General features: G+C 43.8%; 1 protein-coding gene across 7 annotated transcripts in view; it reads left to right on the forward strand.

The window, feature by feature from the left end:
* EML6 (EMAP like 6) overlaps positions 1-25,791 on the forward strand; it is a 207,679-nt gene that overhangs the window by 141,654 nt on the left and 40,234 nt on the right. For all 7 annotated transcript variants that reach the window (XM_075925487.1, XM_075925491.1, XM_075925488.1 and 4 more), the window contains one exon: positions 23,727-23,802. In XM_075925487.1, the coding sequence (XP_075781602.1) occupies positions 23,727-23,802 (76 nt within the window). The remainder of the gene's footprint in view (positions 1-23,726; positions 23,803-25,791) is intronic.

Here is a 25,791-nt window from a genome sequence, read left to right on the forward strand (position 1 = left end):
TTAAACTCTGTTCTAGTTGTAGCCTTCACAGCCTCCTGCAGCAAGGAGTTCCACAGGTTAACTATTTGCTTTGTGAAGAAGAACAACTTTCTCTTACTAGTTTGAAGCCTGCTACCCATTCCTTTCCTTTGGTGTCCTCTAGTCCTTCTTTATGGGAACTCAGGAAGAACTTTTCTGAATGCACCCTCTCCACCCAACCCCTTCTTTTAGAGACCTCTATCCTGTCCCCCTCCGTCTCCTCTTTTCTAAGTTGAACAGTCCCAGTCTCTGTAGCCTCTCTTCATCTGGGACCTGTTCCCAACCCCTGATCATGTTAGTTGCCCTCCCCTCTCCCAGCCTTTCTCTTCCCCTCTCCCACCTCCTTTTCCCAGTCTCCCCCAGTTTTTTTTCAATAAAGACAGAGTCAATGTTGGAAGAAACGTTATCTTTATTTTGTACATCAATAAGAAGGGGGGCTAAGGAAGGGTAAGTGGAAGGAGGTGAGGGAGGAATGGGGTACGAGCCCCCGATGGGGAGGACTGGGCTGGCTCTGCGGGCTTCTGGGGGTGGAAGCTCTCCTGCAGCCCCCCAATTACTCCCTCTCCCCAGATGGCAGCCTGCGGCAAGTGCAGCTGGGCTGATGGCCGAGTGGTGTGATGTGCCCAGTGTGGGCACTCAGGGCACTCCAAGCCAGAACTTCTTTGCAAGCGGGGCACCCCTTAGAACTGTGTGTCCGGGGTGGGGGTCGGGACCCTTTAAGCGCAGCCCTCGGCTAGCCTGAGACAGCATCTCCATGCTCTAAGTCCTCCTTTTATGCCCTGCCGGCACTGCTTCCGGCCATCCTTAAGCCCTGTTCAGAGTCCACTCAATGTGGACTTGCTAGTTCGAACTAGCAAAACGCTAGTTCGAACTAGTTTTTAGTTCTAGATGCGTTAGTTCGAACTAGCTTAGTTCGAATTAACTAATTCGAACTAAGTTAGTTCGAACTAGCGCTGTAGTGTAGACGTACCCTCAGCTCTCACTGCTCCTTCCCTGGACTGCTTCCTACTCTTCTTGTTCCCTCCCTTTCTCTGGGAGTACTATTTCCAAATCCTCTTCCCAGTGAGTGGCCTTTGTCTGTTGCTTGCTTCCTCACTCTTTATAGTTCCTGACTGTTCCTGCTCAGGAAGGGTTGCCAAGTGACCATTTTTCGAGCAGAACACTTGGCTGAAAAATGACCCTGGGTCTCTGGTCAGCACTTACTGCTAAAAGTCCAGTTAGTGTTACAGCAGGGCTAAGGCAGGCTCCCTACCTACTCTGGTTCTGCACAGTTCCCAGAGCAGTTGACATGTTCAGCTCCTATATGCAGGAATAGCCATGGGGCAGCAGTGGGGGGCAATACTTTTTTATGAGGAGGGCCACTCCATGAATTTGGTAAGTGGTGAAGGATTGAAGTTTTCCATGATATTAATGGAGGAGGTGTGATGGAGGTTGAATGCAGATGGGACCTTGGGGTTAGGAATTGGGGTGCAGTAGAGGGTATGGGATCTGGGTGGGAGTTTGGTTAAAGTTGGAGGTTGTGATCTGGGACAGGAGAGTGCAGGCAGAAGGGAATGGGGATGGGTGCAGGAGAGGATTCTGACCTGGAGGAGAGGTGTATGAGGGGGTACAGAGATCTGAGTTGTGACCAGGGATAAGTCTGGGGGGCAGGGTCTGGGAGGTGATAGAGTTTCAGGAGGGGTGTAGAGTCTGGGAGAAGATAGGGATGCAGGAGGGGACAGTGTTCGAGTGAGGGAGGGGCTGGAGTACCAGAGGCAGGCTCTGGCTGGGCAGCACTTACCTGGGCAGTTCCTGGCCAGTAGCACAGCAGGTTCTTCGGCCAGGCCCCTTGCCTTCCATGCTCCCCGCACACCACTCAAAGCAGTTGTGGGGGCCTTGTGCTGCTCTGAATGCTGTGAGTTGGAGGGGGAAACCAACCAATGGGAGCTGCGAGGTTGTGCTGGGGACAAGGACAATATGCATAGCCTCTCCCTCATTCCTCCTGGGCTTTCAATATTCAGAGAGCGCCATGCAGGGGCAGGGCAGACAGGGAGCCTGGATGTGGCTCCTGCTGGGCTGTGGGCTGGATAGAGCAGCTTGATGGGTCAGTATTTTGCCCGTCCCTCCCATGGGGTCTCTGCACACTGCCCCCACCCTGTGCACAACTTTGCAGCTCCCATAGGCTGAGAAATGTGGCCAATGGGAGATGCTGAGGCAATGCCCCCTGTTCCCTTCCTCTAGGAGCCGGGTATGTCAGCTACTTCCAGAAACTGCCTGAAATAAATGCCATTTAGCCAGAGCTGCACCCCAACCCTGCCCCAGGTAGGAACCCTGTCCTGCCCCCTAACTCCCTCCCAGACACTGCATCTCCTCCCATACCCCCTTCCACTGCCCTAGCCCAGAGCCCCTCTTGCAGCTGAAACCCCACATCCACCATCCTTTACCCAGCACCTACAGCCAGAGCTAACATCTCAACCAAAGTCCTTACCCCTCCTGCAGCCCAGCTCCCTTCCCCAGCCAGATGAAAGTGAATGAGGGTTGGGGAGAGTGAGTAATGGAGGGGAGGATGAGTGAGTGGAGGTGAGGCCTCTGAAAAAGGGTAGGGGCAAGGCCTCAGGAAAGAGGCAGAATGGTAGTGGGGCAAGAGCATTCAGTTTTGTGCAATAAGAAAGTTGGCAACCCTACAACTGATCCTGCTTGCAGTCAGTTCTCTGCTTCCCATCCAGGTGTAACCTGGGGAATTAATTAGCCTGATGAGTGCTCTTAACCCCTTCCAATCTTGTGTGGGGCAGACACCCCATTATAGGCCTCTGTGATTTAAGTAATTTAAGTGTCATCATTTATTTTTATTTTTTAATTAGTACCACCTACCAATAAAAAAAGGGGTTTCCTTAGCCCAAATATTATATAAATTATGTGATATTTGCAATGCAATGCAAACTATGTGCTATGTGGATGTGAACATTGGATGTCCAACCTGGAAATAGATATAGGACACACTGGAAATTAAATTGGATTATTGATATGTATTTTGTGATCTGCTAGTTAGAGCACAAAACTCAGTCAAGAGCCCTGGACTCTATTCTGGGGGGGGGGGGGGGGGGGTTGGGGGGAAGTTGCATGGAGTGCAGTGTTCAGCTGATTTTGTTATTGTTTTTAAGGATGTGGTGGGTTGTGTAGTCGAACTGTTTAGCATGCTATTTAAAAAAAATAGATTAGGCCCTGATTTTGAAAAGCCCCTTAACCTGTTCTTAAATCCACCTCTATTCAGGAAAGCATTTAAGCATTTGTTTAAGTTCTGTTGAACTCAGATTTAAGCACATATTTAAATAAATGCCTATGTACCCTTCCTGATTAGAAATGTTTTCCTGGACCAAGACCTCCAAATGCACAGGAGGAACACAATAATCCATTATGAAATCCACAGCCAAAATTTTCAAACCAGCATGCTTAAAATGAATACCTATAGCCATATGTAAGCACTTAAAATCTCTTATATTTCCCATTTATTTTAACGGGAGTTCTGGATCCTCCAACATCTTGGAAAACTGGCCATTCATTTAAGTGCCTAAATGACAATGTAGGTGCCTAATCTAAAGAACCCGCATTTGAAAATTTTGGGACCCACAATTTTTGGAACAAAGACATGGAGTCCCAGAGTTCACATGTTTTTAAAAAATTACATTATTTCCGCCCCCATCCCCCGCTTTCACCATCTTCTTTCTTTTTTTGTAACAAAATCTTTTTACTTCATTTGATCTCTCTGTAAAATGTGTATGATACCTACTGCATAGCAACATTTTGAAATCATTTAGAAATGTTAAGTTTTAATTATGGGAGAATAGACCTAAGTCAATTGTATGCATGGAATACTGCAATGGATTCAGAAAACACAGTGCCAAAATATACAGGGCCATAATCTCTCATATGCTCTGCTTGTTTATGCTTCTTTGGTGAAACAAAGTAGCTGTACAGTCAGTTTAACTGATTAAAAGTCTGATTTACAGCTGTTTTACATTGTTGAAGCATCAGAAGCATCCACAGCATACCTAAGAATCTGAGGGTACGTCTACACTGCGTTGCTCTTTCGGGATACTGGAAGTATCCCAAAATAGCACGCTGTGTCTTTAAAAGCGCCCACTATTTCCTGAAATAGCGGACAAGCTATTCCAACATCCCTGTAAACCTCATTCCACGAGGTTTAAGAGATTTGTTGGAATAGTGCCTTATTTTGAAATTTGGAGCTATCTACACAGTGCCAAATTTCAAAATAAGCTCTTTTGATTTAGACTTCGAATTTGAGCATCTTATTCCAACAGAAGGGTGCTGTCTGGATCCACCCTGACTCATGGTGTTTCCAAGTCTACTAAATCTTCATCATTACATTAATGACTGGTAATATAGAAGATACATGTTTCCTCATTATATTATATATTGACCCTGATTCTTCCCCACATTTGGATTGCTTTGTGTTGGTCTTCTGTACAAAGCAACATTATAGTTGCTGCAGTTAGTTATGGTAGAATCTATCCAGAATAAAAGGAATCTCTAGGAAAGCAATGCTAGTATACCACTTCCCCCACTAGTGTCTGTGATAGGGAACACAGCCTGGGAGGGAAGGTGCTTTGTTCCAGTAGTCCCCAACTGTTATAGTAACTTTCTGGCAATCAGTATAATTAGAACACTACTCAAGCTGCTGTAATCTATTAGGGTATGTCTACACTACAAAGTTAGTTCGAACTAATGGACGTTAGTTCTAACTAACTTTCATAGGCACTACACTATCGCTCCGTTAGTTCGAATTTAATTTGAACTAACGGAGCGCTTAGTTCGAACTAGGAAAACCTCATTTTACGAGGATTAAGCCTAGTTCGAACTAGCTAGTTCGAATTAAGGGGTGTGTAGCCCCTTAATTAGAACTAGTGGGAGGCTAGCCCTCCCCAGGTTTCCCTGGTGGCCACTCTGGCCAACACCAGGGAAACTCTTCTGCCCCCCTCCCGGCTCTGGACCCCTTAGAGGGGCACGGGCTGGCTACGCTGCCCGTGCCAGGTGCAAGCCTGCCAGCACCCAGCCAGCAGACCCTGCACCTGGCACGGATCGAGCCACCCATCTGATGCCCCCCAGCCCTCCCCCACTTCCCGGGACCAGGCTGGCGGCTCCCGGGAGCTTGCCCGGGACCGCAAGAGGCAGGCACCCGCCTGGGCTAGTGCAGACATCGTGGACCTCGTCCACGACCTCCGCACTACGCACAGGAAAGTGGCCGTCTAGGGCACGAGAGCTGCCAGCCTGGCCACCCAGGAGCAGGTGTGCAAGAGAATCAAGGGGGTCCAGTGAGACCCCCGATCCTGAGCCCTGAGCTTATAATGGCCGTCCTGGGTCAGACCAAAGGTCCATCTAGCCCAGTAGCCTGTCTGCCGACAGCGGCCAACCCTACGGACCCTGGAGGGGATGGACCGAAGACAGTGACCAAGCCATTTGTCTTGTGCCATCCCTCTCCAGCCTTCCACAAACCTTGGGCAGGGACACCAATCCTACCTCCTGGCTAATACCACTCTATGGACCCAGCCTCCATGACTTGATCTCATTTCCCTTTAAACTCTGTTCTAGTTGTAGCCTTCACAGCCTCCTGCAGCAAGGAGTTCCACAGGTTGACTCTTTGCTTTGTGAAGAACAACTTTCTGTTACTAGTTTGAAGCCTGCTACCCATTCCTTTCCTTTGGTGTCCTCTAGTCCTTCTTTATGGGAACTAATGAAGAACTTTTCTGTATGCACGCTCTCCACCCCACTCATGCTTTTAGAGACCTCTATCCTGTCCCCACTCCGTCTCCTCTTTTCTAAGCTGAAAAGTCCCAGTCTCTTTAGCCTCTCTTCATATGGGACCTGTTCCCAACCCCTGATCATTTTAGTTGCCCTCCCCTCTCCCAGCCTCTCTCTTCCCCTCTCCCACCTCCTTTTCCCAGTCTCCCCCAGTTTTGTTCAATAAAGACAGATTCCATTTTGGAAGACACGTTATCTTTATTTTGTACATCAAGAAGAGCGGCTAGGGAAGGGTAAGTGGAAGGAGGTGAGGGAGGAATGGGGCACGAGCCCCCGATGGGGAGGACTGGGCTGGCTCTGCGGGCTTCTGGGGGTGGAAGCTCTCCTGCAGCCCCCCAATTGCTCCCTCTCCCCAGATGGCAGCCTGCGGCAAGTGCAGCCGGTCTGATGGTCGAGTGTTGTGATGTGCCCAGTGTGGGTATTCCGGGCAATCCAAGCCAGGACTGCTTTGCAAGCGGGGCACCCCTGAGAACTGTCTGTCCGGGGTGGGGGTCGGGACCCTTTAAGCACAGCCCTCGGCTAGCCTGAGACAGCATCTCCACGCTCTAAGTCCTCCTCTGATGCCCTGCCGGCACTGCTTCCAGCCATCCTTAATCCTGGTTCAGGGTCCACTTAATGTGGACATGCTAGTTCGAATTAGCAAAACGCTAATTCGAACTAGTTTTTTAGTCTGGATCTGTTAGTTCGAATTAGCTTAGTTCGAATTAACTAATTCGAACTAAGTTAGTTCGAATTAACGTTGTAGTGTAGACATACCCTTACAGAGGACAATTCACCCCACAGTCATTTTGAGATTCAGAGAGCACAGTTTTAGTTTACAATATCCCCATCTGTTGAGCTCGGTGTGTTCTTCATCCATTGTTTCTGTCTAACAATCAAAATTATCATATTACAGTTTAAAAGGTATCTCAAATATTTCAAAAATCTGTTACCATGCAGATCAAGAGAGGCATTTTCCACACATTTCACAAAAGATTCAGAGGCTGATGTTCATATTTTTATATATGAAAGATATTGTTTGTGTAAGAGGGCTTTCCCTTCTCCTCCCCTCCCACTCCTTAGTTATTGTCACACAGGCAGAAAGCAGAAGACTAGAAGTCCAAAGTGCAGACAATTCAACGTTTATTGAGGTTAGTTTCCAAGCAAAAATATTCCAAAGCCCTTCACACCATCTCTATACACCAGGGGTGGCCAAACCATTTAACAAAGAGAGCCAAAACAGCGGCAGAAAAAATGCGAATAGCCACACCAGAATTGTCAAACAAAAACAAATATTTTTTTTTAAAAGAAGGCTGCCCCTTTAAGATAGCTGCCATCTTAGGTAACATTTTTAATACCCCGCAGCTCCACCTTGGTGGGGGTGGACGGGAGGAGCTGGTGGGGGGCGGGGTCCATTTGGGGGGGCACAGGAGTGGCTTCATGAGCCGCACTTTTGGGAGGCAAGAGCCGCATGTGGCTCACGAGCCGCAGATTGGCCACAGCTGCTATACACCTATAGAATCTGTTCCCCAGTGTTCTGTTCCCTCCTCTGACACCATAGTGTCTTTATCTCCCATCCCCCTTCCCAGGTTTGACAGCACAGAGGGTATGTCTACACTACCCCCCTAGTTCGAACTAGGGGGGTAATGTATGCATACCGAACTTGCTAATGAAGCCCGGGATTTGAATTTCCCGGGCTTCATTAGCATAAAGCCGGCACCGCCATTTTTAAAAGCCGGCTTGTTCGAACCCCGTGCCGCGCGGCTACACGCGGCACGGGCTAGATAGTTCGAACTATGTAGTTATTCCGAACTATCTGTATGCCTCGTGGGTTCGAACTAGGGGGGTAGTGTAGACATACCCAGTGTCTTGCTCGTGTCCCCATTCTCTGTTCTCCATTCCCTCATCCCTATTCCCACTACCCCCCTTCTCCTTCTTAGCATGTCAAAATATACTTACAGTGCATGCCCCTCGTCACACCCATTACAACTTATGGTCATGTTCCATTCTGGGGAGGGGGATCATGGGTTTGAGTCTTCATGCCACTTCTTTAGTACTCCATTGGAGGGGTAAGGAATGAGATTATATTTTGATCAGGGTCAGGCATTTCTTTGGTCTTTTAGTATTTTACCCTCCAGACCCATTCCCTGTTGCCCCTTCCATCTGGTTACTTGACCTTGTCTTGAGAGAGAACCCAGGCAGCACAGGTGCCAATTCTCATTTTGCTGGGGAGTGCTCAGCACTCCTCCCCCCAACATACACCAGGCACTACTGCCACTCCACCTTTTCCCCCAACCCCTTGCCCCTACCCTGCCTCTTCCCTCCCCTGACACACTTCCTCCCTGCCTCTTCCCCTCCACCTCCTCTGAGGATACTCCGTCCCTGTTTTTCCCCATTGAACTCAATGGTTCAGCTGATTTGCAGTGCTCCATAAGTGCTGGAAGGGAGGGGAATGAGTTGGTAAGCATAGGGACATGGGAGCACTTCGTACCCACTAATTATTCTTCAGCCCCAAAGCACATGGAGTTGGCACCTATACCAGGCAGCCAGCCAGAATATGCTCAGATAGTCCACCCCCACCATATCATGTAACTGTTCTTCTCTGTTCTCACTATACTAACAAACCCATCTGCCCAGGCAGAAGGAAGACACACAGTGCCTTTGTAAACTATAAGAGTATCAAAAAGTCAAACCCAAAATTGTGTCTTAGGTTAACAACCATGGCTCTATTCTAATAGTTTGGGTTACTTTAATCACATATAATATATATGGAGTTTGCAGATTTTATGATCTTATTGAGGATCCCACACATTTCGCATGTAGCTTACTGGACAGACATATGTGTTAAACATATATAAATCATATGAGATACACATTTACTTAATGTGTTATTTATTCTCCTGAAATATGTTTACAAGTGAAATATATGACACATAAATGTTGTGATAAAAAGTTTCTTCAGTCTGAATTAGGTAGTTTGTTTTTATATGAGCCCAACAAGAATATAATTAGAATACAGGCAGTCCCTGGGTTACGTACAAGATAGGGATTGTAGGTTTGTTCTTAAGTTGAATCTGTATGTAAGTCGGAAGTGGCGTCAGCCGCTGCTGAAACTGATCAGTTTCAACCGCGGCTGAATCTGGACGCCAGTTCTGACTTACACACAGATTCAACTTAAGAAACCCAGGCGTCCCCAAGTCAGCTGCTGCTGAAACTGATCAGCGGCTGATTCCAGGAAGCCTGGGGCAGAGCAACTCTGCCTCGGGCTTCCTGTAGTCAGCCGCTGGTCAGTTTCAGCAGCGGCTGACTTGGGGACGCCTGGGACAGAGCAGCTGGGGTGCTGCTGGGTTGCTCCAGTAGCACGGCTCCTCGGCGCTACTGGAGCAACACAGCAGCACCCCATCTGCTCTGCCTCAGGTGTCCTGATTCAGCCGCTGCTGAAACTGACCAGCAGCGGCTGAATCAGGACTCCTGGGGCAGAGCAGCTGGGGTGCTGCCAGGTTGGTCCACGAGGCGTACAGATAGTTCGGAATAACTACATAGTTCGAACTATCTAGCCCGTGCCGCATGTAGCCGCGCGGCACGGGGTTCGAACAAGCCGGCTTTTAAAAATGGCGGCGCCGGCTTTATGCTAATGAAGCCCGGGAAATTCAAATCCCGGGCTTCATTAGCAAGTTCGGTATGCATACATTACCCCCCTAGTTCGAACTAGGGGGGTAGTGTAGACATACCCCTTGGCAAGTAATAGCCACACTCAAGGACAGAATTCCCAGTTTACAAGATCAGTGGCCAGTATGTCAAGATCTCTGCAGCATGAATAGATGCTTGCTTCTCTGAGGCCAGAGGTACAGGATCTGCTGATGGATCAGAACTCACTTTTACACAGTGTGCTGAATTCAAAATATAGGAGTGCAAGCCTCTGTTCCATTAGCTTTGATGCTCCCAGGTTAATGAGGGCTGACAGTATTGTAGGCACCAAGACTAGACTTTAGTATATCAATGCAAAATCTTTAGAATAAATTAAGTGATGTAGCTGAGTGAAGATATCAGACAATTTATTATTTTCTTGCTGTGTTCTTCAGTCCAAGATCTGATCTATCAGTGCTGATTAAGTAGTCAGAGTCATGGGCTTTTTTATTTCAGGGATAGAAAACAGATGATTTCCCATCAAGTACAAAGTGGAGTTCTATCAGTGCTGATCAGGCAAAGCTTCACTTGCCATATAGCTGATATTGGGAATGGCCAGAGTAGTGGATTAAGTCATCCAACATTCCCGAGCCATGATACATCAAAATTAAATTGATGAATTGCCTGTTGATAGCAGACAGGAGGTTGTTGAAGTCTGGCTTTGGGTCTGATCTGCTTGATACATGAAATACTGATTTAGAATCTTGACAAGCAGTCAGATTCTCAACTAATGATTTTTCCATGTCTGCTACACCGAATTAATATTAAATATCTAAGAAACATCAAAGGAGGCCAAGAGGGGCCAGATGGGAGCTAACAATTTACAAGGACATTTGGAAGCAAGTTTTGTAGCTGTGCCAGTCATACTCTTTTCCCAGGCTCAAGATTCAACATTTATGCCAGTTTGTGACAGACATGTCGAGCCACACTCTGAACACTTCCTAAAGATCCTGGGCTGCCTTCTCTCAATACCTGCAAGAATACAAAGAGTGGAAATAGGGCAAACTACACAACATATAAAACCTACTTTGTGAATGGGTTGGAGGGCTTCAATTATTTGACATAGCAGCAGCTTCCAGGCTTGGCATCCTGAGGCATTGATTAATGAGGTTAGCACTGATTGCTGATGAAGCTACACACAAAACTTCTTTACATCTTCTACAACTGCAGGTGTTGAAGCTCCATAACTTAGGAAAGATTACTCTTTAAGAAAGCAGATGAGACATAGAGCTGAACCAGTTTAGTGGGCTAGCAACAAAATGTTGTATCACAGTGGAAGCTTGGGTTTGAGCAATTTTAGCCTACCACTTGCCAATGAAAGCTGAAAGTGTTACAAAGTGATTTTCTCCATGTTTGAGGAAGGAAAGTAAACTTTGTGGTTTTGGTGTACTTCTCAGCATTCAGCCGGAAAAGCAAAAGGGAAGAAAGACTGAGGCTACATCTACACTGCAGCCTTTTGCCAGCAGAGAGTATAGTAATGAAGCGCTTATTAGCATTTGTCGCACTGTCATTTGCATGTTCTCTGCCAATGCTTTTTGCTAAAGAGGTTTTTGCACAAAAACAAGCAGTGTAAACGGGTTCGTTTTGTGCAAAAAAACCCTTTTGTGCAAGATTCTTATGCCTCAAAAAAGGAGATCTACAGATCTTGCGCAAAAGGGGTTTTTTGCGCAAAAGGGATCCATCTACACTGCTTGTTTTTGCATAAAAACCTCTTGTGCAAAAAGTATCGGCAGAGAATATGCAAATGACATCATGACAAATGCTAATGAGTGCATCATTAGCATACTCTCTGCTGGCAAAAGTCTACAGTGTAGACATAGTCTGAGAGTTCAGTGGTGAAATGATGATCCAGTTTGATGGGCTAGGAGCTTAACCATTTTTAATAGAGATTGAACCTCTCTAGTCCGGCATTTTCTGGTCCAGCAACATCCATAGTCTGGAATGATTTTTGATAGCCAAATGTCCACTTATCATGGAGTAATCCTGTGGCACCTTAGAAACTAACAACATATAAACAGTATCTTGAGCTTTTGTGGGTGAAACCCACATCTTCAGATGAGTTGAAAGCTGGAGTGGAAATAACAGGAACTCAGAATTTGTAACAGAAAAGGAGGGAAAGAAAAGAAAAAAAAGGTATCTCTTAATTGTAGTACCAGTGGTAGTGAGGCTAATTGAGTGGGTTGGACGTGTCCCATACTTGCTTTTGATGTCAATGGGGTATTGAATGTGGGGAAGGCTGGCTTTATAATGTGACATCCAGTTAATGTATTTGTTCAAGCCCAGGGAAACAGTGTCAAATTTGCATATGAAGGTCAATTCCTTACTCTGTAATGGGCTTGTGAAATTCCTTTGTAGAAGAATGGCTACTTTTAAATCCATTAATGGGTGCCCAGGCTGGTTAAAATGCTTCCCTGCAGCAGAGGTGGGGAAACTTTTTTGGGTCAGGGGCCAACGACCAGGGGTGGCCCTAGACTAGCTGCCAGGAACTGGCGCCCTAGGCGAACCATGCAGTCGGTGCCCCCATCCCCCAACCCCAAGGGCAGATATCGACTGAGGGTTTTGATTCTGTGCTGGGGAGAGGGGGGCTGGGGATAGAGTTCTGTGGCTGGTGGCCAAGGGGCTGGGGGGCGAGGAGCTGGGGATGGAGTTCTGGGGCTTGGGGCCAGGGGGTTGGGGATGGAGTTGGAGTTCTGGGGCTGGGGGCCAGAGGGCTGGGGGCTGGGGATGGAGTTCGGGGGCTGGGGGCCAGAGAGAGGGAACAGGGTGCCAGTTGGGGGAGAGATTCTCCTGCACCCACCTCCTCCCAAGATCCCACCCCCCCGGAGAGAAGCCAGTATGCGCCTCTCCTGGGGCGACCCGCCCCTCCCACGGGGCAGGGGAAACCCCCCCCCATTTCTTCTCCCCCGGGGCCAACCCTCCCTCTCCCACGGGGCAGGGGAACCCCCCCCCATTCCTTCTCCCCCGGGGCCGACTCTCCCCCTCCCACGGGGCAGAGGAAACCCCCGCATTCCTCCTCCCCCAGGGCTGACCCCCCCCCCCTCTGCAGCACAGGGGAAACCCCCTCACGTGCTGCCTCTCCTAGGCCTTAGGCAGCTGCCTAGTTTGCCTATAGGTACGGGCCTCCCCTGCCACCGACCCACAGAAAAATCAGTTGGGAGCCGCACACAAGTGAGAAACCAAAAAAACCAAACCAAAACAAACCCTCACTGTGTGGCCCCTGATTAAGAAGGAGAAAGACACTCCTCACATTCCCCTCCAGAGCCTAGGGGGCCCCAGGCTAGTAGATTTTGTGTGCACCAGCCCCATGGAAGGGTGGCAGGAGGAGGAAGGCTGGAGCACCAGTGTGGGCTCCCCAATGCAGGGGGCGGGGACTCTGAGCCTCGAGGGCCAGATCCAGGCAAGCTGGAGGATGCATCCAGCCACCAGGCCTGAGTTTCCCCACCCCGCCCTATAGGTTTATGTGTGTGTTACCATTTCTCATGTCTGACTTGTGTCCATTTATCCTTTGACATAGAAACTGTCTGGTTTCAGTGTTGGCACTTGTATGAGGATGTGCAGTTTGTATGAGCCCCTGATGTTGTGGCTTATCTGGTTAGATCCTGTGATGGTATCACTTGTATAGATATGTGGATAGAGTTGGGAATGGGGTTTATTAAAGGAGTAGGGTTCCTGGGTGTATGTGTCTCAAGTGTGATGTGTGGTTGTTAGAAAGATTTGCTTCAGGTTAGGGGGCTGTCTGTAGGCGAGGATTGGCCTATGTCTGAAGGCCTGTGAGCATGATTGATGATTTTCCAGAATAGGTTGTAGATTGTCAATGATACACTGGAGGCGTTTAAGCTGGTGGCTGTAGGTGATGACTAGTGGTGTTTGTTATTTTCCTTGTTGCGCCTGTCTTAAAGAAGCAGATTCATGGATTCTCATCTAGCTCTGGCTCTGGCTCTGTCAATCTGTTCACCTCCCCTAGTGGCTATTTAATTAAGTTTTAAGAATGCTTGATAAAGATCTTTTGGGTGTTTGTCTCTGTCCGTGGGACTGGAGTGAATCCAGTTGTATCTTAGGGCCTTGCTGTAAACAATCGATCATATGGTGTGTCCTGGATGGAAGTTAGAGGCATGTAGGTAAGAATGGCAGTCAGTTGGTTTCCAGTGTAGGATGATGTTAATGTGGCCATCATGTGATTGTACTGTAGTGTCAAGGAAGTGGATCTCTTGTGTGGACAGGTCTAGGCTAAGACTGATGGTCCAAATTGTTGAAATCCCTGTGGAATTCTTTAAGGGTTTCCTTCCTGTTGGTCCATATGATGATGATGTTTCTTATGGTCCCATAAAGTTTGTTTACAGCCACCAGTCCTGACTCGCAGTGTTCTGAACTGTTAGTTAGCTCTAATTTACCCCTAACTGTCTTCTAAGAGCCCAGAAAGCAGTACAAGTGTTGATAATACTTGTAGACAATATTGACCTCCCATGGTTCAGCAAATTTTCTTGTTCAGCACCAGTCAGGTTCCAAGGGTGTCAGAGTAAAAAGGTTCAACCTGTAGGTTCTCAAATAAAATGCTATATAACCACCTCCCCATCCTCTATCACACAATTTTTCTTCCTTTCCTCATATAGTCTCTCCATGAACTCCTGAATCAGTTTCCATTCTACTTCTTAAGCCAGTGGTCACCAACCAGTAGATCAGGATCTACCGGTAGTTCTTGGAGCCTCTGACAGGTGATCCTGACTGGTTTGGCCAGGAAGCTATGAAACGCTGGCACTTCAGTTGCCCCTCCACCTACTGCCATGCTGCTCCTGCCCTTTGCCATGGAGCTGCCCCCGTGGGAGCTTCCTGCTTGCTGTGCAGAGGGTGGGAGGGAGTGGGGGGGGGTGCTGATGTCAGGATGTTCCTCTTCCTCCCACTTCTGTACCCTATCTCCACACAGAAAAGGGGATGGAGGGAGTTTGGCAATGCAAATCTCTGACACTCTCACATGCTGTGTCTCTCTGTCATTCTCACAAACACACACTGTCTTCACTTTCATCTCCTGACCCAACACATGCGTGGGAGGTTGTTGTTACTACTTTTATAGCTTGAAAAGTGTGGTATTTGGGGATTTTGACTGCTCTGTGCATCTCTGGTGCAGGACCAGGGCAGGAGTAAGCCTGCCTTAACCCTACTGCTCCACCTCCCAGAAGCCATCTCAGTTAAATGGTGCTCAGCCAGAGCCTGCTTCCTGAACCCCTGTCCCAGCCCTCCTACACCAACCTCCTGCCCCAGACGTGAGTCCCTCTGCACCTAAACTCCTTCCCAGAGCTTGCAGCCTGAACCCCCTCCTGAACCCCAATACCCCATCCAGGGCTAAGTCCAGAGCCCCTCCCACATGCCAAAACCTTTGGCACAAGACCAGAGCCTGCACCCCAACTCCCTATCCCAGCCTGGTGAAAGTGAGTGAGGATGGGAGAGGAAGGGGGGATGGAGTGAGCAGGATGAGGCCTCAGACAAAGGGTGGAGCAGGGGCAGGGCCTCAAAGAAGGGGTGGAAGGAAGTGGGGCAAGGGTATTGGGTTTGAGGTAGATCTTACATTGCACTTAAATTGAAAAAATGATCTTGTTGTTAAAAAGGTGGGAGACCACTGTCTTAAGCTGTGCACCAACATGCTTGTCATAACCCAAGCATTAATAGTCTTCACTCCCACCCATACATACCAGATATTTGGCAGCACCCACACACACTAGTCACATACCAGGACATGCACTAAACTAGCACCAGACAGGCAAGACTCATTCCATGGCCATCAAAGGAATGGGAGGGTTCCACTCTTCCAATGCCTCTCCTTAGCCCCACACCCCAGAGACAGAAAAATTCCTCCCTCTCCTTCCCGAGAGACAATAGGAAAGAAGCCAAGGGGATGTTTCTGTTTCTGAAGGGTGCCATCAGAAAACACCTCTCTCTTTGGGCAGAGTTATAGGGAAGCAGAATTATACTACTCTGTTTAGAAGGGGGCAACAGTTCTCACTCCTCCATGGGAACGAGGCTATAAAGAGAGGGTTGATTACAATACCTGATTTGCCACTAGCAGAGTGAGCAAGGGCTTTGAACTGTTGCAGTGTGCCCTGTTTTCACCACCATCCAAGCTCTTTGGAGAGACAGAGCCAATGGAGTGCACAGATCAAAATCCTGTGCTGCACAGGACTTCCAACTCTGGAGGAGACTGACAGGACACTCCAAAGTGCTGAGCCTTTAAGCATAATGGGGTCTGTAGCAGCAGGATTTTCATCCTTCAGCAGGGGAAGACAACTACATTGTAAGACCATCTGGATAAGTCTACCTTAACCTAAGTCAAATGTCATCAGAAAGGCAGCATAAGCTTTTTCCTTTACTGCTTTAATTGCTTAAGAAAAATAAGGATTGCATGAGGAGCTGTGAGGATTATAGAAATCAAATCGTGTATCTGACCTTACAAGGAGTGAGATTAGTCATGGCCCAGGATGAGGGAGCCCCTGAGGCCTAGCAGAATCTAATGTTATGGTCAGGGAGTCCAGATGAAGGTTCTTCAGCATTTGCACTTTTACCATATAATAGTGGGTACATCTACATTGCAATTAAACACCTATGACTGGTCAGTTGACTTGGCTCACTGGGCTTAGGCTGAAGGGCTGTAAAATTGTGGTGTAGATGTTTGTGCTCAGGTTGCTGTGGGCTCTGAAACCCTCCCCCAGAAGAGGTGGAGCTCAGGGGAAGTAGGATCTGGGGTGAACTTTTAAAATGTCCTCTCAAATGTAATAGTTTGTGAATTCAGTTAAGATAATTCATTAATCGTTTCTCTCTCCTCTCCCCCACCTTGTTTTTCTTCTCCCTTCTCCCTCCATATTTGTCTTCCTCTCTCCCCTTATTTCTCTTTTCTTTTCTTGCACCTCTGATTGGCATTCTGCTCTCTGCTCTGCCTATGTCATTTAGGAGTGAGGTGCCAATCAGAGGTGCTGCAGGAACAGTCTCGCGGTGTGGGAGCCCAAAGAGCAGAGCTCCCACACCACGGGACACCTTGGTCAGTGGCAGTGACAGGACTGTCCCGGACAATCCAGGACAATTGTAAGACATGTTATTTATTACTTAGGAAAATACCAACAAATTATGTCTTATATGAGAAACAGTTTAACGGTTAGTTTAATGGTTGAACTGGGACCATTTTTACTGACCAAAACTAGAATTTAAATGACAAGAAGTACAATCAGTCTGTTTTCTAACATTATGTTTCATGCCACTAATAAGGGAGGCACGATAATGTTTGCATTTTGTATTCAGCTAACACTAATTCATATCCTGAGTCTGCTGCATTCAATTGGTTGACTTGCATGTCTATGTGAACTAACAACTTTAATAATAACTATGGTGAAGGAAAATCCTTCAATGCTGTTGAATATATGGAAAACCAAAAACTGAGTTAGCATGTCTAGTCCTCTGTTATGCATCAAATTAGACTGTCCTGCTTACTGTAAGTTATCTGTCATAGGCTGTTTTTCAAATTATTTGCTGTGTATCATTTGTAATTATACACTGTAGTAGGAAAAAGAGGATTTTTCTGTCAGGACACTGGTTATTCTTTTGTTAATGATTTATTTCTTATAAAATATGGGTTCAGCTTTCAAAAAAGCATCGAAAACTGTGCACACATTTTTGCACCATAAATTGAATACCTAGACAAACTGTTACATAATTTTCTCATGCAAATATGGATTTTAAATGTATAATTTGTTAAGTGCAATTTCAGAAGCCAGCTTAGAAATGAATCTTTATTTGTATAAATGCATTTGTAGAGACTACCCAGAATTTATACAGAAAAAAATATTCTTGGGTTGTAGGAAATAACAGAAAAAGTCTTTATTTTTCTGTTAGTGGAGTGAAGTCTTCTGGTATCCTCTTTTTATACTTTCTCTACAGCTCAATGTCAAGTTGACCTATTCCAGCTGTAGGACATTGCTTCCACAATGGTTCTCCCTTGGAACTTGAACATATTGTGACTAGTGTAATCACAGTCACTGGCCACCTAATGAATTCAGAATCAATTTTCTGCAAGACAGTCATTGTGCTATTGCCAAATCAGAGGGCTGGTCCCAGACTGTTTTTTAGTTTGTGTGAAGCTTTGTGTGCTTGGAAGTAAAGTTATACCAGTACAGTACACCTGTCCACACAAAGTGCCATCCACATTTCTCAATTCTAACTTGAAAATTGCTTTCAGCGCCAGCATTCCTAAGGACCTGTCAACTGCTTTGAGGAGTTGTTGTTGTTTTTGTTTTGTTTTTATCATGTGGACTGGAGTCCACTAGGGACCATAGGGGAACCTTAAAAGCCATGTTATTTATTACCTGGCTTGAATCCAGTTATTCAGAAGTAAGGCTAATTGTCATTTGGAAGGCTAATTGCCCGTTGTACCACTTCATTCCAAAAGTTCTTAATATATTTTTCAGTAAATATTTTTATTTATCAAATGTGCCTAGCTACCAAGAGTTTTATCATGGATGTATTAGATTAATACATAAATGAAAGATATTTTCTCCCCTAACACACTGAATATAAGCAGAGCCCAAGCACCTGAGAGAAGCCTGAGAAAGGAGACATATTTTGCAGGATATGCTAAATGTCAGCAAACTGGGATTCTGTCAGACTTCTAAGGAAAATGAATACCAAAGTAAAGGTATTTCCAGTAAGATCAGCAAGCCATTTAAATCTAGGATCTGTAGGCTTCGGTGCCTCACTAACCATAATTAGTCTGGTAATATGTGTGAAGAAAGTGATCTGTCAGACAGTAGCCAGTAAATACGTAATACAAAGCTTTTTAGCTCAGAGTTAAACTCTTAATTTTTTTCTTGGAAGCCAGTGAAGCAAGGAACTGATGTAAATTTCTGTCTGCAACTAGCATCACAAAGCAAGCACTTTCAAGTTGCCCTACTTGTGAATACCATTATATAGGAAGGAACCATAGACTCGTGTAGGAGGCCTATACTGAAATCTCACGACAACCAAACAGCTAAACAGCTTCACAGGATATTTACAACAATAAATATAAAAATAAAGGTCTCCAGTTCCCATTTAGAACTGATTATTGTTCCTATTGATCTTTTTTGCTTGTTTATGATTGAAGACTGAATTAGAATGACAAGTGAATTCAATGAATACCTTCCTTTCTTAAAATATATGAAAATAGCTATAGACACCGTGCATTCTGCGATAACTAATTTTTATTTTAAAGAGTGCATCAGCTTATATGTAAAATAATGCAGAGTACTGTAAAAATGTTAGTGACTTTGCTGTGCTGATATTATGATTTTTCAATAATGTTTTCTTCTACTCCTGTTTAAATTTTGCTTTGATTAATTATATTCCAAAGCAGGCTATTCCCAGTGTCAAATAGCATTCTTTTTACTCCCTTGTCCAATATCTATGAAATTTTAAGTAAAAATAATGGCAAAAAAGATTGCATAGCCTAACTGTCACTTAAATAATATGATGCTACTCCCCTATATACATGAGGATGGCAGAACTTGAAGTTCAGAACTTTTTTGAAAAGATCTTGATGTTTTTCAGATCATTCTAAACTGAGTTACAAATATGTGTGTTCCTTCCCAGCACCCAATGGAAATTACTTTTTAATTTCTTGCTTGCGTCTTTTATGATATGAACAACTTTTTATTAAATCTCAGATTATAACTTTGCTGCCCAAACAGATTTCCCAGGTTCTGACTGCCTTATTTTCTCTCTGGCCATGCCTTTCTCTTCTTGGGAGTATGCTCTCTCTTTCAGGCTTGCTTACTTCCTTTTTCTGTGTTATCAGAGCATGCACTCTCCAGCTAGCCAACAAGTCACTCTGCCCACCTTTGTGTTCCATTTGGCACCCATATCCTCTTCTCTGCCAATCTCTTTCCTTTTGGGCTCATCCTCAATCTCCCCGTCAGTTGCCAGAATTTTTTCCTTAGCCTCTCAGGTGACAGTGGCTTTGTTTGTAACTTCCTCTCTGACAGCCCAATCCTGTTCCAATGACTTCACTGGGAACAGGATTCTTATTATTGTTATCTTTTTTATTAAATTTGCACTAATCAGAGTAAGATTGCACTGTGTGCTCTGGACACACAGATAAAAAGACAATCCCTGTCCCAGAAAATGTATCCCAATTCTTTCTAATTTGTTCTTTCTACTCCTTTATTCTCCTTCTTAAATAGCTCTACTTTTTTCTCTGCGGTGTCAAGCCTCTTTTTCTCCGTCTTCAGTAACATGTTCTCAGTTCCTCTCAACCCTTATTCTATTTCCTCTAAGACGTCTCCCCTTTTCTTACTCTCTCTTCCAAATCTTCCTCTCCCAACTTTTCACCTAGCCATTTAATTTGTATTATCTTCCCAATGCTGCCATCTCTGATCATCCATGTTCTATTTTCCCCTTTCTGGTGCTACATCTAAATACTTTGTTACAGACTTATTGGCTAGCTGAAAAGAAGAAGAGAACTGTCACTCACATCTTTTTCCTCTCCCACCTAAACATCTGGGCTGTGTGTAGACTGGCAAGATTTTGCACAAATACTTTTAATGGAAAAGTTTTTCCATTAAAAGTATTTGCGCAAGAGAGCGTCTATACTGGCATGGATGCTTTTGCGCAAAAGACATCTTTTGTGCAAAAACATCTGTGCTAGTGTAGACACTCTCTTGTGCAAGAAAGCTCCTATGGCCATTTTAGCCATCAGGCTTTCTTGCGCAAGAAATTAACTTGGCTGTCTACACTGGTCCTCTTGCACAAGAATACTTGCGCAAGAAGGCTTATCCCTGAGCGGGAGCATCAGAGTATTTGCGCAAGAAGCACTGATTTTGTACAGTACAAGGTCAGTATTCTTGCGCAAATACTCACAGCCAGTGTAGACAGGCGGCAAGATATTGTGCAAAAGTAGCTGCTTTTGCGCAAAATCTTGCCAGTCTAGACGCAACCCTGTAGAAACAGCAGGGCTAATTCTGTTCTTATTCACACAGATATAAATCTGGATTAAGTCCATAGACATCAGCTGATGAGTTACATTTTTGTAAAACTGGTGTGAGAACAGAATCAGGCCCATTATTACTAACAGAAACAAAATCTGTAGTGATTAAGAGTGCCTGCAAAAATTAAAGCCCATAATATTTGAGTATGTCTAAATTTTTCTAGAATTCATTCCTCCTATCTCTTAACATGCACACATTTTTTAAAATTCTTGGAAAGAAACCGTTAATACTTGTATTATGTTTTAACTTGCTTTCCTTTGGAGGCAGGGAATTGTCAAGTAAGTATTAACACACAGGAAAATCACAGGTTTCTATGAATGTACAGTACAAAATGCATAGATCACAAAGGGTAAATATATTTAATTTATTGCAATGCAAATTTCTCACCCTCAACACTGTCATCTTAAGTTTCAAACAAATTAGCAATGATTATAGACTTTTTAAAAGAGAAAATAAACTTGATGCTGCTTTTCTTTTACATTTCTTTTATGATTCACAATGTGAAAATAAAGCATTGAATGCATATGTGTATATATATACATGTATATGTATATATAAATACACACAATATTTGTGTGTATGTACTGTGTGTAGATATATATATAATATATGTCTCTGTGTGTGTGCTTTCAAAATAAATCATGTGTTGGCTACTGAATTACTTATTGATTGTGTCATAGTGATAGTGTCCTCTTACTTTCATCACAAATCCTGGCTTGCTTTTGTCATAAACTTTAACAAACATTCTTAGGTGAAGAAACATAAAATCAATTCATTTTAAAATTATACTAAAACAGAAAAAAGAGCAGGAAATGTGCAAAAAAAACCAATTGATACTTTTCTGAATTACTGATTTGAAGACCTCATCCTAGTTCTGGGTTCAAATTGCTCTTTGCAAAATGTTCTAGCTTAGCTTAATATTTTAGATGGAATGACATTTTCTGATCATTTACTTCCCATTTAGTCTCTGGTGGTGATTCTACCACAGTTTGGTCCAGATAACATGATGTGTTCTGATGTAACAATTTCAGAGAAAATAAATGTGTCTTGTTTCCCTGAGAACAAAAAAATAGAAACTGTCTCGGTACACAGGTTGACCTATGAAGAAACAGCAGGAATTAGGCTAACTTATGAGCTGAACTCAAATGGAAACAAACATCCAACATGAAACTGACAGCAGCACTCATGAGATTTTGTTATGTTTCCAACATCTACAGTTTCCAGAAGGCACTCCGAAATAACTACAATACACAAAAGTATACTCTCAATTCAGTATATAGGTTATGGGAAGCTTTGATAAGCTTCCTTTTTTCAACCTGTGCTGTAGGAGCTTTAGTGCAAAGTTTACCTGATGATGCCAGAATATGACCTTTCTGAATTTGTAGACTGGTGCACTCTTTAATTTCTGTTTTAGTTCTTGCTGGCATGCTTGAATAGCATGGTTTGTGCCACACAGGAATGATTGATTAACTCTGAAAATGCCTGTGCATGATTAAAATGCCAAAAATATTTGTCTGAACTATACTAAGTTTCTTAATTGGTTTTATTTGCGGCTTACAAGGGGATCAAGGTAACCCTTTCCTCTTTTATTGTCACAAGTTCACTGCTGATCTGTTCTGTTAATACTTAGTAAGTTTGTATTTACCTGTTTTAGTTGTGGGAGTTTTGTTTTTTGTTTTGTTTTGCTATTTCAGAGCCCAACATTCTGTGCTATATAATGCTATGATAAATACAATATGCTTTGTGAAATGTTGCCCTTAAAATATTACAAAGATTATATCACTGCAGAAAAAGTAGTTCAGATTAAATAAAGTTGTTATTTGCTGTTTGTATCTGAAGTGATTTTTTTGCCAAGTAAGAATTAATTATATTTAAGAATACAAAGATTACAATGCAAATACAGCAGGCATGAACAGGAATGTAAATACTGCAACTTCTTGCCTTTGCAATCTAACTTTAACAGCATTCAGTGTATTCTGGCTATCTTCTAGTTCATATTCAGTAAGACATGAGCAGAAAATATGCATATACATTTTTATCTCAAACTGTTGGCAGTTTGCCACATTCATGTGCTAATTAAGTAAATGGGGCCCAGGTGTCTGCTCTTCTTACTTGCAGATCCCACTGTTCTCTAAAATAAATCATGTGTTGGCTACTGAATTACTTATTGATTGTGTCATAGTGATAGTGTCCTCTTACTTTCATCACAAATCCTTAGTCTTGCTTTTGTCTAATTTTCTATTTCCAGAATTCATGCTTGGAATAATGGCATGACATATAAATTGTAATACTATTTACACCAGCCAGAGTTTCCCGAAAGTGGTATTTGGGGCCTTGCATTTTCCCATAATCTATGTTCTTGTCCCCACCCCTGCATTTGAATACCACTATCACTATTTATAGCAGGGAGAAACTCACCTTTCAAGTAAAAGATAAGTAAATGTAGTTAAGACTCGGAGCCAAATTTTTCTGGTATAAATCTAATTTCAGGGGAATTACTCCTAAATTGTATCCCTATATGACTAGAAGTAAAATTTGTCTCCCTCTGTCTTTTTATTGATTAACATGGGGGAGAAATTATTAAAATGAGATTAACAAAATAAAATGAGACTCTGCAGCATTCTTGATCTTTAAGGCGATAAGAAATTTGCAAAGGAGCTGAGCATCCTCATGGGGTTCAGCTCCTCTGACAATTTTCAGAATCAGGCTCTTTAGTCACTGCTTTATATATAATCAAGGAGACTTTTTTTCTAATCTAATTACAGCTTCTTTCCTTCCATTTTGGTCTTTTGGGGCTATTTGTATTTAAAGAGTATGTTAGTGAATTGGATTTTTTTTCATTTTATAGCCTAAATTTGTCTTTTTAGTTGTCTTTGGTGACTGTAATTATAGCAGTGTGCTCTGTAGGCATTAATCTCAGTTAAATAACTTACATTCAAACCAGGGAATAATAAGTCTCAATTTAAAATGTAGTGCATGTTTTAACCATAATAAATACCTGATTCATGGCCCAGAATTGTTTGTTTTGCCATTGATATAAACAACTTCCACCAATGTTACTTCAGTCTTCAGAATGGACCAAAGTTCAAAATGCTTCTTATAAAACTCTAAAAATAGAAAGCACTGAGCTCATTAGCAGTTTGCCATTCCTTGTTCATACATAAAATATACAGTAGTTCTGAAAGTTTTCTTTTGCCTTTGGATACAGTATATTATCTTCTTCTTTTGTTTCCTTTGTTCTTGTTTCAGGCCACCAGTTAGCAGAGCTGCTCCTCAGCCTGAGAAACTGCAAAAAAATGATAACAAAAAAAAGAAACTGGTTGAGGTAAGCATTAGTACTTTTTTTTTTTTTTTTAAAGAATTAATGCTTAATGGGTGAATTTCATCCATACGTCAGATGCAGACTGAAGTCATGTACAGGCCTGATTGTGGCCTTCTGTACACCCCTATTTTACACAGACATTTGCTATAGTAAACATGTAAATAACTAGTTACACATTGAGCATTTGCACATGCATGTATCATGATTGCATACAAAATCAAATGGGTGCTCCATATTATACAGATGTTTTGTGTATTTTGGAGAGCACATTTTTTTCCTGAAAATGTAATCCCTTTTTAAAAAAATATATGCTCACTATATCCACGGAGTAAGCCAAATACTGTAGTCATCTATAGATGCAATTTGTAGCAATTATCTGATCTTCAATATCAAATAGGTTTTTTAAATAATCTGTACTATGTTAGGTCCAGATTTTCTGGTTTCTGAAAGTTCATTCACAAACACCAAAGAATCAATCATTGCTTTTCTTGTGCTTCCCTTTTTATGGTGAAAATTGTTCTGTGAATAATATCTAGAATAATAGAATCATAACAATCATAGAATCATAGGGTTGGAAGAGACCTTGGGAGGTCATCAAGTCCAACCCCCTGCTAAAAGCAGGACCAATCCCACCTAAATCATCCCTGCCAGGGCTTTGTCCAGCTGGGACTTAAACACCTCTAGGGATGGAGATTCTACCACCTCCCTAAATAACCTATTCCAGTGCTTCACCACCCTCCTAGTGAAATAGTTTTTCCTAATGTCCAACCTTGATCTCCCGTACTGCAACTTGAGACCTTTGCGCCTCATTCTGTCATCTGTGACCACTGAGAACAACCTCCATCCTTTTTGGACATACACCCTCTTCATGTAGTTGAAGGCTGCTATCAAAATCCTCCTCTTCTCTTCCGTAGATTAAATAAGACCAAATTCCTTAGCCTTCCTCATAAATCATGTGCTCCAGCCCCTTAACTATTTTTGTTGCCCTTCACTGGACTTTTTCCAATGTGTCCGCATTCTTTCAGTAAAGGAGAAGGGGGTAAAATTGACCTTACCAGTGCTGAATAAAGGGGAATAATCATTTCCCTAGATCTGCTGGCAATGCTCCTCCTAATGCACCCCAATATGCCGTTAGCCTTCTTGGCTACAAGGGCAAACCGTTGACTCACATCCAGCTTCTCATCCACTGTAATCCCTAGGTCTTTTTCTGGATAATTGCTGCAGTGATTGGGATTCTTCCATCCCAAGTGCAGGACTCTGTACTTGTCCTTGTTAAACCTCATCAGATTTCTTTTGGCCCAATCCTCCCATTTGTCTAGGTCACTCTGGATTCTATCCCTACCCTCTAGCATATCTACCTCTCCCCCAGTTTAGTGTCATTTGCAAACTTGCCAAGGGAGTAATCCATCCCCTCATCCAAGTCTTTAGTAAAGATGTTGAACAAAACCAACCCGAAAACTGACCTTTGGGGCACTCTGTTTGATACTGACCCCAACCGGACATTGAGCCATTGATTGCTACCCGCTGAATGCAACGATTTAGCCAGCTTTCTATCCACCTTACAGTCCATTTATCAAATCCATACTTCTTTAACTTGCTGGCAAGAAGACTGGGGGAGAATACTGTATCAAAAGCTTTTCTAAAGTCAAGGTATATTACATCTAGTGCCTTCCCCATATCCACAGAGCCAGTTACCTCATCATAGAAGGCAATCAGGTTGGTCAGGCATGACTTGCCTTTGGTGAATCCATGTTGACTATTCCTGATCACTTTCCCCTTTTACAAGTGCTTCAGAAAGGATTCCTTGAGGATCCCCTCCATGATTTTTCTGGTCTGTAGTTCACCTTTCCCTTTTTAAAGATGGGCACTACATTTGCCTTTTTCCAGTCATCTGGGACACTTTAAAGATAAGGTCCAGTTGCAACCACGCCCAGCCTTCTTACCAAAGTTGGTTTTGCAATTTCTCAGTAATCAGAACATTTCTTAATAACT

Source organism: Pelodiscus sinensis, chromosome 3 (genome assembly GCF_049634645.1).
Source record: "Pelodiscus sinensis isolate JC-2024 chromosome 3, ASM4963464v1, whole genome shotgun sequence".
Classification (NCBI taxonomy): domain Eukaryota; kingdom Metazoa; phylum Chordata; order Testudines; family Trionychidae; genus Pelodiscus; species Pelodiscus sinensis.